This window comes from Conger conger, chromosome 10, assembly GCF_963514075.1.
Source record: "Conger conger chromosome 10, fConCon1.1, whole genome shotgun sequence".
Classification (NCBI taxonomy): domain Eukaryota; kingdom Metazoa; phylum Chordata; class Actinopteri; order Anguilliformes; family Congridae; genus Conger; species Conger conger.
The window spans coordinates 26,090,389-26,103,961 of NC_083769.1; the positions used below are offsets into that span (position 1 = coordinate 26,090,389).

Genomic DNA, 13,573 nt, shown 5'->3' on the forward strand with positions numbered 1-13,573 from the left:
AGATTGACTGTAACTTAAGAACAGAATTAGTTTCTACCAACACCAATACAGCCCAAATGATTTCAAGCCACAATAAAATACTTTCTGTAAAAGGACTGGATAGTTATTGGGCCAACCAGGTCAGAGTAGACAGACAATTTGTTTACTTCAAAAGGTTTTTATTGGAACGTGAGAAGAATAGTGACCATTTAATATGCGTTAATACTTAATTTGTTTGACAGCATTATAACATATGCCATCCATGGAATGATTTTACATCTTTATGAATATACCAACTCTACTCCTGCTGCGGTGACATCTGCAGTTTTTCTGGCTAGCACAGAAAGTAACATTTTGTATGTTTTGCCAGGCTTTCAAATGGCCAAGCACTGGCAAAAGACCAGTAATTTCTGTCCAATTCTGAAATTCTTCATTACTTGTCACTCTTGCACTCTAAATACTTGCTAATATTTGGTAATAATGCTCTTAATATTTATTTCACTATTAGCAGCACAGAGAAATTTATATATATTTTTTATATACTTTATACTTTAATCCCTTTATGACTCTGAGGGAGTACAATAGATCAGGGCTGCCCAACCCTGTCCATGGACTTCTACCTTCCTGTAGGTGTTCATTTCAACAGAAAAACATATCCGTGTGGGCAGAACGTCTATTGTATGGAGACTAATGACAAATTAGGAGTCATTCCCACTTTAGGGTTAGAGTGAAAACCTACGTCAGATTTCCAGGAACAGGGTTGGGCAGCCCTGACCTTGATAACGTGGGACCTGCCCTGTACAATAAACAATGTATAATGCAGCTCTTGCAAATTCATTCTTATCAATGTGTGACTCACAGATTTCAAATTCCAAGGGCAGTTCAGCAGTTGATCCAACAAGCACAGGTATGTGAGGCACATAGTTGAAAAAGAGGAACCTGTATAACAATTACTGTTACAATGACAATGAAGAATCCATTTAACCCAGGAGTGTCAAAGGGGGGCCTGGAGGGCCACAGTGTCTGCAGGTATTGTGGTTTCCTTTCTATCAGCAGGCCTTGAGAACAAGGTGTGTGGCCTCTTTAGCCAATTAAAGACTAATCTGCTGAATCGTGCTGAAACACACCAAAAACAACACTACGGTCCTCCAGGACTGGAGTTTGACACCCCTAGATTAACCCATGTAACCTATGCACTTGTAAATCGCTTTGGATTAAAAGCGTCTGCCAAATGACTAAAATGTAAAATGTAAATGTAAATGTATGTGGATTTGAATCGAGATTTCCCCTGAAATTCCCATGTGAATAAAATAGCATGCTTAGGTATATCTCAAGTAGAATACTTGAAGTACAATGAAAGTTTATTCCAGATATGAGTATTTTTAAATTTGGGATTAAATGACATTATAGATTTATAGATTATAAGACTGTGCACCCTATAAAGGGACTGTCAGATTCCACTATCAGATCTCAATTATTGCCAAATGTTTTTTTCTTAAACAGAAAAAGTGCACTATGAGATGAACTGATCTGCACATGGAGTTTTGAAAACCTTGCCGACTATATCTTAACGACTATGTACACAGGACCAGCTATGCTACATCCATTCTAGTGCAAATCAGTGGTGCATAAGGTGCTTTAGTACTCGCAGACATACCCACAGTGCAATCAAAGATGCTAATGTAGAATCCATTTCTCCATGGATAAAACTGCAATCTCAATTAAGAACAAAAACAATGGATCATGGAATACTATCGGGATAACGGCAAATCATGCCCATTCCCAATGTCAATAAAAGAGAGAGAATCAAACCAAAATAAAAATCAGCCCATTCTGATTGATATGCTGGTAAATACTGAACACAACACAAGGCAAATAAAAAAAATGAAATAATAGTGAAAATAAATTACATTAAATACATTTCTTCATCATCTTCATCCTATTTTTTGTCAAATTACAAGACTATTATATAAAAATGTACTGCACAATGTTCTGTGTGTTTGAAGGATTTTTCAAACTAAGTGGCACTCAGCAAGATAGGGAAAGTGTGGAACTATAAGCATGGTCAGAGACTCCACTGCATCCAAAGTGCGACAGAAAGGGATTACATTCTGCTGTGAGGATGGGGATGTCCGGGGAGACAAGGGATGTCTGTGAGGTCACACCATGGCCAGTAGCTCTCACAGGGAGAGATGCAGGCCAACAGGTATGAGCAGCGCCAGCACAACTCTCTGAACTGGAACAAATAAGAACAGATTGACTAAAGTCAATTCTTCACAGTGCATTTCCTGTGGCCCTGCGTTAGCTGTGAGATAAGGGTGAGTCCTTGGCAACACTGACATTCAAGACAAATCAAGCGTCACCTGGATCAGAGCTAGATAAAGGCAATAAATGAGTAATCTCAGCTCAGGACAGGAAGAAGTTTTGGCGCAGTAAGACAGGTTGTGCAATAAGACAGACCATGCTGGGTTTCAATGAAACCCTTATTACAATTCATTACTCATTCTTTCTGTCTCCAATTGATACATTATTACAAAATCTCACAGCTATGAAATTACATTTTTGCTGTGTCTAGTAAGAAGATGAAAACAGAAATGTCCTGACATCACATTAATCTGAACATCTTTACACTATTGTGACCAGGGAAATTAAGTCACATGGTGTACCACATGCAGGCCCAAACTTGCAGATGCATGCAGTGTGTGTTGGGTGCTTCCAGTACTCCAGTACCATTTATCCACTCTAAAATAGTTCACTGTTTAACTGGACCCTACCCTCCAGGGATATCAAGCTAAACATTTCATGTGACAGTCCAGAAATGGATGTTGTGAAGTCAGGGAGATGAAACTCCCAAACAAAATTTCTGATGGCCTTAAAGGTACAATAGGTAATTTCGGACTCCTAACAGTCAAGAGAGGAATTGCAACAACAGACAACCTCAAATCACAACACTGTTTATGCTTCCCACAGTCTATGAATATAATGCACAATGTAAATTGTTATTATACAGTTCTTGTTCTTGTGCACTGTTTTGGAAAGCTGACAGTGATAAACGCAACAGTCCCTGCCATGTTTTCTATTTATAGTTTTCACTTTAGCTAACCAACTATATTGTGAGCAAGCAAGTTATTAGGCTACGTAACTAGCTGGCTGTATAACTAAGATATGATAGTCTACCACAAACGATGCAACTGCAACTTAGTTTGAGAGAAATAAAGGTTTAAGGATGATTGAACAAATAAAGAGAAAAGAAACGTGTAGCTACCCAAATTGCACTCCAGAACTCACTTCACTGAACTCTGTATACTATTGCGTATCTAGTTATCTAGCTTATCTATTTCTTAACAATACCAGTTCGCTATAAAAAGCAAATCAGTGATGACCAGCTTCCCGAATGTACCACCTGAAGCATAACGCTTGTGCAATCGCTACTGTTCGTATTGCCTATATTTTATCGGAAGTGGATATTTGTAAATTCTTCAAGCTAACTATAGCTAATTTGCTTGTTGCTAACGATAACAAACTGGTATTGTTTTTTTAAAAAACAATGCTGTGGCATTTGGAACCATTTTTCAACCAATGAGCTTTAATTGCTGTACAGCTGTACAATGTTTTGATACATTTAACAGCCCGACAAATGTACACCCGAATTTAAGGACTATAAATACAGGCAGGGGGTGAGTCAACATGTCAGCCTTTTTCAATGAAAGGAAGGGATTTACAATGGTCTTGTAACAATGTTTTAACACAAAAACCTTACCTATTGTACCTTTAAGGGGTGTTCAGAATCTTCTACAGGCTAAACACTTTTTTAGAAATGGCTCAAGATAAAGCACCAACAAGGTGGTTCTGGCAGTGGTACATACAAAAAAAATACTTATCAGCTCATTACCATTTACATTTGATTGGAACATAAAAATAAGTTTGAGCAATGTGACTTACCAAGGGCACTGTAAACTTCAGTACAGAATGAACCAGTACATGATGCGCCACCTGACAGATAATAAACAATATTTCACTTAATGAAAGACAGTAACAACAAAGGCATTTACTTTCAGTGTTAAGAACAAATAATGACAAGACAAGGCCAAATGTACTGTAGCCAAAACTAGCATGCATTTTTAAATACCCATAACAAAATGATAATATAAACTTGTTGAATGGCTCTCTGTGTCAGAGATGGCCATCAGCCATCTGCAAAGATTAGTTAAATTTCACAGAAGAGATAGATGAATTCGAAATATTGAAATGAGTCTTACTTTTCTGGCAAACTGGAGTCTTCGGCACCCAAATATTGTCTTCACAGGTAATTCTTGATGAGCCGCTCATTTCATAGCCTTCATTGCATTTATAAACAATGAAGGATTTCTGGCCGTAGGGTGGTGGACCACCTTCAACCCGTGTCCCAAACTGTACCTCAGGCTGTGGACAGTTTACTTCTGCAAAAAAAAAGAAAAAAAGATTTTTTACTTGAATTTTAATTATTTTTAGTTATGCCTCTTTAAATAACTAAAATACTTCAAACCTCAAATTTGCCACTTTAAATATGCAAAGAAAACACTCATAACAGCATATTTTAGTATTTCTGGAACTCAGATGATTCTTTTATCGTTAGAACCAACAGAAATCAAGACAATACCTGAATCTATGGGTGGAGATGTACACCCCAATTTTGGTGATAATACCTTTATTAGAACAGGATTTACAGACTGCTGAAAATGCTCTAAAATGAAAAGATTTGCGAGTGCATTTTTTGCTATTATTTATGATTTGTAAAGGGGCATAGCTCAGAACCTAAGTAGAATTCACAGAAAAACACTTTGCAGTCTTTCATAATTCATAAAAAGCAACAAATATAAACAATTACAAGAAAATGGGGTTTTTCTGAATTTTTTCACATGGAATGACTCCAAGTGGTTCAGGAAATTTCATTTGTTATTACAATACTTAAACATTTTTTTAAAACACAGATAGAAACAGAAACATAAAATATTTCATACTTCGGCACTCAGGGGGATCTGCATTATATGTTCCATTTTCTGTACATGTCAGCTGTGAGTTCCCAAAAAGGGTGTAGGTCTTCTCACAAGAATAAGCAACCGATTGCCCGTACAACAAATATTCCTTGTCCTCGCTTGGTGAGAATATACCATTCGGGATATTAGGGGGCAGAGGACATTTCACAGCTGTTGGAATGAAAGAGAAAATCTTCTGAAAACACATCTTCATGGTTCCCATTTCACATGAATGTTATCCCTAAAAGGGAATTATGGACATTGAATGCTCTCTGAGTGGATGTACACAGTGGCTGCCTCAACACAATCTTAATTTTTTAATACTGAAGAGAACACTACGATACATTAATACATCTATTGCACACTATGTTAACACTAATATGACAGATAACAGTATCATTATGGCACATATTGACTTATCATATAAAAAACAAAATGAAGCAGTGCGTTTCTTACCCTCACATACAAATCCATTCCCATTCCAGCCGCCAACCTCACACTGCATAGTCGAAAATCGTCCACCAACCTTGTAGCTGAAGACAAAAATACAAATTTACCTCCATGACAAGTCCATCATACTGAATTTACACTTTGGAAGAACAAACTGAAAAACCTTGCTGCAGTAAACCAATAAACTGAAGGCTTGGCTTCTCCAAAAATAAATCTACTTCTACTGCAAGTAATCATGAATAAATCATATTTAACCTGCCCTGGCTGGGATATTTGTGGTTGAGGAGACAATTTGTACCAATTTGGATACCAGTGCTGAGAAACATAGGGTGTACTCACCCTGTATTACACTTAAGTGTAACTGTTGCACCAAATTCAATGTCATTACCAACCCATTGTCCATTTAACACATCAGGTGGAGGGCCACAGGATTTTTCTGGAAGACACATAGGCCTACGTTAACATTCAGCTCAGCTTTGAAAAAAACAAAACTCAAGAGAGAATGAGGAAGAAACTGCCAATCTTGCAAAAGGAACTAAAGAGACAAAGAAGGGTGTTCAGTGTAAACGGTGGTTACAGAGCCTTTGCTTTAGGACGTTTTTAGGAATTACTTTCACATATTAGTGTCAGTCTGCTCCATGTCCCATTGTTGCAGGTTATAGTTGAGGATCCGCTCTGTCTCACATAACCTGGGATGCACTCATAAGTAATTTTGGAGCCATCTGAATATTCCTCTTCAATGGCACTCGATGGGACAGCATTGCCTTGTCTCCCAGGTTGAGGACATTGCGCTACAGAAGGCGAAAAAAAGCTAAATAATAAGGCTTGGAAAAACAGGTATATTGGCAATTACACTTTTTATTGTTTACCAAAGGCAAATTAGCACTGTCTTATCCTCTTAAACATAATTCAAGCGAACATGCAACAGCGAAAAAGCCGGGCTAAACATGCTATTCATAGCATCTATTACATACACTGCATAGAGACAAGTACAGTATAAACCACAACATGCTATGCATACACAAGAACATATGGAATGACAGAATGCCATTAGAAATGTAGTCAAAAAAATGAAGATGAGTTAAATTTCATGGAAGAGTTAGATAGATGAATTGTAATTATAACTGACATAATTAAGTCAAATATATTGTTAGTGAAATTGGTCTTACCTTTCTGGCAAACTGGAGGCTTCGGCACCCAAATATTGTCTTCACAGACAATTCTTGATGAGCCGCTCATTTCATAGCCTTCATTGCATTTATAAACAATGAAGGATTTCTGGCCGTAGGGTGGTGGACCACCTTCAACCCGTGTCCCAAACTGTACCTCAGGCTGTGGACAGTTTACTTCTGCAAAAAAAAAAGAATAAAAGATTTTTTACTTGAATTTTAATTATTTTTAGTTATGCCTCTTTAAATAACTAAAATACTTCAAACCCCAAATTTGGCACTATAAATATGCAAAGAAAACACTCATAACAGCATATTTTAGTATTTTTGGAACTCAGATGATTCTTTTATCGTTAGAACCAACAGAAATCAAGACAATACCTGAATCTATGAGGGGGGATGTACACCCCAATTTTGGTGATAATACCTTTATTAGAACAGGACTTACAGACTGCTGAAAATGCTCTAAAATGAAATGATTTGCGAGTGTATTTTTTGCTATTATTTATGATCTGTAAAGGGGCATAACTCAGAACCTAAGTAGAATTCAACTAAAAACACTTTGCAGTCTTTCATAATTCATAAAAAGTAACAAATATAAACAATTACAAGAAAATGGGAGGTTTTTCTGAATTTTTTCACATGGAATGACTCCAAGTGGTTCAGGAAATTTCATTTGTTATTACAATACTTAAACACTTTTTTAAAACACAGATAGAAACAGAAACATAAAATATTTCATACTTCGGCACTCAGGGGGATCTGCATTATATGTTCCATTTTCTGTACATGTCAGCTGTGAGTTCCCAAAAAGGGTGTAGGTCTTCTCACAAGAATAAGCAACCGATTGCCCGTACAACAAATATTCCTTGTCCTCGCTTGGTGAGAATATACCATTCGGGATATTAGGGGGCAGAGGACATTTCACAGCTGTTGGAATGAAAGAGAAAATCTTCTGAAAACACATCATCATGGTTCCCATTTCACATGAATGTTATCCCTAAAAGGGAATTATGGACATTGAATGCTCTCTGAGTGGATGTACACAGTGGCTGCCTCAACACAATCTTAATTTTTTAATATTGAAGAGAACACTACGATACATTAATACATCTATTGCACACTATGTTAACACTGATATGACAGATAACAGTATCATTATGGCACATATTGACTTATCATATAAAAAACAAAATGAAGCAGTGCGTTTCTTACCCTCACATACAAATCCATTCCCATTCCAGCCGCCAACCTCACACTGCATAGTCGAAAATCGTCCACCAACCTTGTAGCTGAAGACAAAGAAATACAAATTTACCTCCATGACAAGTCCATCATACTGAATTTACACTTTGGAAGAACAAACTGAAAAACCTTGCTGCAGTAAACCAATAAACTAAAGGCTTGGCTTCTCCAAAAATAAATCTACTTCTAGATTCATGAATAAACCATATTTAACCTGCCCTGGCTGGGATATTTGTGGTTGAGGAGACAATTTGTACCAATTTGGAAACCAGTGCTGAGAAACATAGGGTGTACTCACCCTGTATTACACTTAAGTGTAACTGTTGCACCAAATTCAATGTCATTACCAACCCATTGTCCATTTAACACATCAGGTGGAGGGCCACAGGATTTTTCTGGAAGACATAGGCCTACGTTAACATTCAGCTCTGCTTTGAAAAAAACAAAACTCAAGAGAGAATGAGGAAGAAACTGCCAGTTCTTGCAAAAGGAACTAAAGAGACAAAGAAGGGTGTTCAGTGTAAACGGTGGTTACAGAGCCTTTGCTTTAGGATGTTTTTAGGAATTACTTTCACATATTAGTGTCAGTCTGCTCCATGTCCCATTGTTGCAGGTTATAGTTGAGGATCCGCTCTGTCTCACATAACCTGGGATGCACTCATAAGTAATTTTGGAGCCATCTGAATATTCCTCTTCAATGGGACTCGATGGGACAGCATTGCCTTGTGTCCCAGGTTGAGGACATTGCGCTACAGGAGAAGCAGAAAAAGCTAAATAATAAGGCTCGCAATTACACTTTTTATTTACCAAAGGCAAATTAGCACCGTCTTATCCTCTTAAACATAATTCAAGCGAACATGCAACAGCAAAAAAGCCGGGCTAAACATGCTATTCATAGCATCTATTACATACACTGCATAGAGACAAGTACAGTATAAACCACAACATGCTATGCATACACAAGAACATATGGAATGACAGAATGATATCTCTTCTACCATGGCTACAACTAAAATGCATGACAAGATTTGAATAAATGGTGTTTTAAAAACTTTTAGAGCCTGTCTGAAAAATAAGGCTAAAGCAAATGCAAATAACAATTCCAATGAATGACTAGCACCCGAAAGGTTCGTAGTTCAGGCCCTGGTGTAGCCACGATACCATCCCCACAGCTATTGGGCCCTTAAGCAAGGCCCTTAACCCCACATTACCCAAGGGGGGATTGTCCCCTGCTTAATTAATTGTAAGTCATTTTGGATAAAAGCATCAGCTAAATAACAATTATTATTATTATTAAATGACTAAAATTTAAATTTTTAATAAAAAACCTAACCTTCATATCTCTGACCATTTCAAAGTTTAAACAACCCCCATTGCCAAAATGCTGAATTCTATGAGGTTCTACTGCATATACTGTATACTTTATATCTCTGTTGCAGCAGTGAAGTAGTTTTTGTGGCTATGATAATCGTAGGTGACTGGATGGGCCACATTTTATACAGTATGTTACACAGGTTGCCTAGTATCATGCTAGGGGTGGATAAACTCACTGAACTGCAAAACAATCGTACCATGTGAATGGACAGCAGCAAGAGTAAGGCATAATAAAGCCAATACCCATAACCGCAGAAAACGGTTACAGGAAATTTCAAAGCGGAACATTATCCAGCACTTTCTTGTGAAGAAGAAGCTATGAGCAAGGTTGCTTTCTTTTCACAGGACAGGTCTTCCAAGTGGGGATGATTTTTCAGTACATCTATACACTTTCTATAAAGAACCAAAAGGGAGAAAATTATTTTACAATATTATCTACATTAAAACGTCACAATCAACATAGCCATAATAACTTCCATAAGCCATGAATCAGATTCAATTATTTTTTGGGTGTAGTATACAAAAAAGATTTTTAAATTTAAGAATTTTTGTTCAAAAACCTACAAACCTTGTTCTGTGACTCATTTGCAACACCAAGAAGAAATTTTATTTTAGCAGATTCTCTCTCTTAATTAACATAAAAAAGAAACATTTTTTCCTTTCGTTTAGCACAACCCAACCTCAACCAACATCCTCACGCAGGCTACAAACAGAATAAATAATTTACTTGACATCATTTCCTTTGTGGCTCTGTTTACCCAAAATATCTACTTAGAAGTTTGCAAGTCATACACCAAGTGACGCTGATGTAGCACGCAATGCAATATTAAACTTTTTTCCGAGCAGTTTTTTCATAATCTGAAAGTAGACCGCAAATTGTGTACACGTTTTTAGGTTTTCCCCTGCTTTCATGAAAAAATATTTGACGCTCCAAAATTTACTCAAATTCCACGTGCTTTGTGTGTACACTGATTCATAATAACCCAAATATATTTCACTTATTCCACTGCTGTTACAATACGGTGCTAAAATATGGGCACCCCTGGTTTAAATGCCTGTTACAATGAATGTTTGATCAAAAGCTAGCCTGAACTCTAAACGGCACACAGGTAAACAGTAGACCTTTCTCAAATTTTAGGCAAGGTTTGGTGAGTCTAAAAAATAAGACTAATAAATACCGAATATAGTGCTCACTGAGTGAAGATAATAATAGCAAAAGGCGTTTTGACCAGGTGTGTCCACATTTTTGCACATTACAGTCGATAACCGGAGGCTACACAGTAGAATATTCTCCACGGGGTGATGTAGATTCAAATATGATGCAAATGCCACGCTCGACAGTAGTGTAGCATAATCTAATGTTAAAGAGCTGGTCTTGCAAATAGAAGGTTGTGGGCACTATCACTGTATGCCACCCCGCTACCTAGCACTCCTACTGCGGCTATTTCTGATAATAGGTATGGCTTCGATGATTCGTAGTTCACAATATTTCAATAACAACCATTACCGCCTACTACCTGACGTTCGCTATATGCTATACATGACGTGAACGAATATTAGAGCGAGAGGATTTTCTAGTTCACGACGTACTAGTACGAACAACACCACACCGCATATCCCGGTATGATCGCTAACATAAATTCAAAAATCCAGCTAACGTACCGTAGTGAGTCAGGTGCGCAGACATCCGGTTATAAAGCTTGCTCTCCAAAGGATTAAATGTCTACTATCCGAATCAGATGATTTGGAGATACCGCATTCTTCATTAGCAAATTGTGGCTGGGGTACAATTCCTCTACGTGCACAGAACAAAATGCAACTATCTTGGACACAGCAGAGTTCTCTGGGCTACAGCTTGCGTCAGCAAAAACCTCAAAATATCTCGATGCTCAACCCCCGAGTGAAAGGTTTGGCAGTTTTACAATATGTCGTATATATTTGTATTGCGTCTTTGTCTTGAATTGAGCAATAAAATACCTGCGGGCAATTTCCGGGGTGTGGCGCTCTGTTACTGTCTTCTATTCCATTTATATACACTGGGCGATGTAGCCCCTACATTATCCAATCTTTAGTTGCTGTAATGCGATAAGATCCAATAATTCTATAACATACATTAATTCATGCATGAAAACCGGAAGTCATATTATTTCAGCATGAGTTGTATACCCTTATTGTAAAGTGTTACTGTCAGCAGAAAGACTTCACAAACATAACTACAAAGGCTACACTGCAAAATGCAAGCCACTGAAACATGATGGCCAGTCTATATGTTTTAGAAGTAGCTAAAATAACCTATAGAGGTCTGGGGAAAGGTCTTATGGACAGATTACATAAGGATTCACTGGCAACACATGATTGTATTAATATTAACCAGAAAGACACTTGTCATGTTGCTAAAGGATAAACTAGCCAATTTGAATATCAAAACAAAGCTACCATTATCTGATTAATTCTGCAACAGCTTCTGAAACCAATGCATTTAAAAAATATGTGAACAAATATTCACGGTGGGTACCCTGCCAATTCTACTATGCCCTCTCAAGCGGAGTCCTGAACTCCTCTATTTAGCTAGAAGAATGAAGAATGAAAAAGCCACTTGATCAAGTTTTCATATTACATTACTGGTGTTACGTTCTCAGGCGTCCAGGGGTAGGAGGGAGTACGCAACAAAATTATAATGAAATAAAATCGCCGGGAGGATGTATTTGAGCGTTATTGGAGTGAAAAATGGTTTGAGGTGCAATAAGTGTATTTACAAAAATTACAGTGGCGGTGCTATTTACAAAAATTCACAAGACAGACACATGGGATACGAGGCCAAGGGACCTGGGTGTTGCCAAATCAATTAAATTAACAAAACCAAAGAGATACTGTTCACTGAACAAAATAATATATCTCTACTCTATAATCAAAAGTACATAGGTGGCAATCACCCCTGTCAGACACCTGGCAATCAGGTGTCTAAACAATGGTTTCTCCCTACGTGCAGCAACAGTGTATAGAGGCCTCTGTCTTACCTGCCCCAGGGCCTACACACGGACAACCACATTCACAGGAGTAGGAGTAGGAGAACGGAGGAACACACATACACACAACAGGGTTCTCAAGCGAATGAATAGCCAAGTCTAGAATCGCCCCCTATAGGGCAGCCAACACAGTTTATATAAGCAGAGGGACGTGATTGGTGGAGGCGGGACCAGGGCAATGATGATTGACAGCAGGAACAGCGAATGGAAATGGTTGATGGCTTGATCTGTAGAGTTTAAGGGGGAAACAGACAGACATACATACGTGGAACGTAACAACTGGCATTTGGCAGATGCTCTCATCAAGAGCGACTTACAGTTGATTAGGCTAAGCAGGAGACAATCCTCCCCTGGAACAGTGCAGGGTTAAGGGCCTTGCTCAAGGGCCAACGGCTGTGCAGATTTTATTGAGGCTACACCGGGATTGGAACCACCGACCTTGCGTGTCCCAGTCATTTACCTTAACCACTATGCTACAGGCCGCCCGTATATCCTGATCAATTACACCACAAGCTGTTGTGCTTCTAGTAATGGCAAAAATAATACTCACACTTGTTGATTCTCTTTGATCCAGTTCAGAAGATATTCACATATCCCATCCTAAAACTGTTACAGTACGACCCAGCTTCTCTCAGTGGAATCAAAGTCAGTACAATACAGGAACTCTCCCAAGTCAACAAACGCTTGCATAGAGGAAGCTTTATTGAATTGTGAATATCAGTGAAACGCAAAACAAAAAAAGCAGTACAGCAACCTTCAACCCACTGGTGGTCTAGCGAGCTTAAATACGCTCAGAGGCCTTGACTTGACGCACAAGTCCATCTTATCTGTGAGGTCCTATCTCTTTTTTCTGGGATGTTCATCAACAAGACATGCTTAACTATGCATACAGAACAAAGCTCCTATGGTTATACTGTGACTGTGATGTCACTTGGCATGTGAAAATGTGAAAAAATGTCTCAATTGAATGAACAAATTCATAATATAAATTACTTTCTATGTAATGAAAAGAAAATAATATGTAAATATGTAAAGAAACTTGGGTTGTACATTGTAGTGCTAAAATAATGCCACATTATTCTGCATAATAAAAATACATCTATTGAAAACTATGTCCATATCCTATCAAGAAATAATATTTTTCTAGTTGTATCTGACCCACAAATGCATTAAAGACGTACTGCATCTATGGGTTAAAAAAAAGTTGACAATATCCTCAATGGACTTGTAAAAGTTTGCCAATATTTTCAATGGAAGGTGACAGCTACATACATGGATTCTTACTTGCATAATTGACTGTACTTTTCATGAGAGG

General features: G+C 37.9%; 1 protein-coding gene across 2 annotated transcripts; it reads right to left on the reverse strand.

The window, feature by feature from the left end:
* Window positions 1-137: 137 nt before the first annotated feature.
* Window positions 138-12,325, reverse strand: LOC133139621 (membrane cofactor protein-like). Of its 2 annotated transcripts, none has more exons than XM_061259213.1 (14): window positions 12,250-12,325; window positions 9,430-9,625; window positions 8,428-8,607; window positions 8,157-8,253; window positions 7,829-7,905; window positions 7,358-7,543; window positions 6,614-6,793; window positions 6,056-6,235; window positions 5,784-5,880; window positions 5,451-5,527; window positions 4,980-5,165; window positions 4,239-4,418; window positions 3,922-3,972; window positions 138-2,215 (listed from the first exon to the last, which is right to left on the reverse strand). In XM_061259213.1, exons 2-14 carry the CDS (start codon window positions 9,518-9,520, stop codon window positions 2,160-2,162), a joined length of 1,638 nt encoding a protein of 545 aa, XP_061115197.1. In that variant the 5' UTR covers window positions 9,521-9,625; window positions 12,250-12,325; the 3' UTR covers window positions 138-2,159. The 2 variants fall into 2 exon arrangements, with proteins under 2 accessions (XP_061115197.1, XP_061115195.1); XM_061259211.1 differs by lacking the exon at window positions 12,250-12,325 and adding an exon at window positions 10,895-11,160.
* Window positions 12,326-13,573: the final 1,248 nt, after the last annotated feature.

What these genes read in the sequence shown, in the direction of transcription:
- LOC133139621 (XM_061259213.1), bottom strand. Translation starts at nt 9,520, where the DNA reads ATGTTCCGCTTTGAAATTTCCTGTAACCGTTTTCTGCGGTTATGGGTA. An exon ending in GCCTCCAGTTTGCCAGAAAG is followed by an intron (nt 6,236 to 6,613) that starts GTAAGACCAATT and finishes CGCCTTCTGTAG; the next exon opens with CGCAATGTCCTCAACCTGGG. An exon ending in ACTGACACTAATATGTGAAA is followed by an intron (nt 5,881 to 6,055) that starts GTAATTCCTAAA and finishes TGTGTCTTCCAG; the next exon opens with AAAAATCCTGTGGCCCTCCA.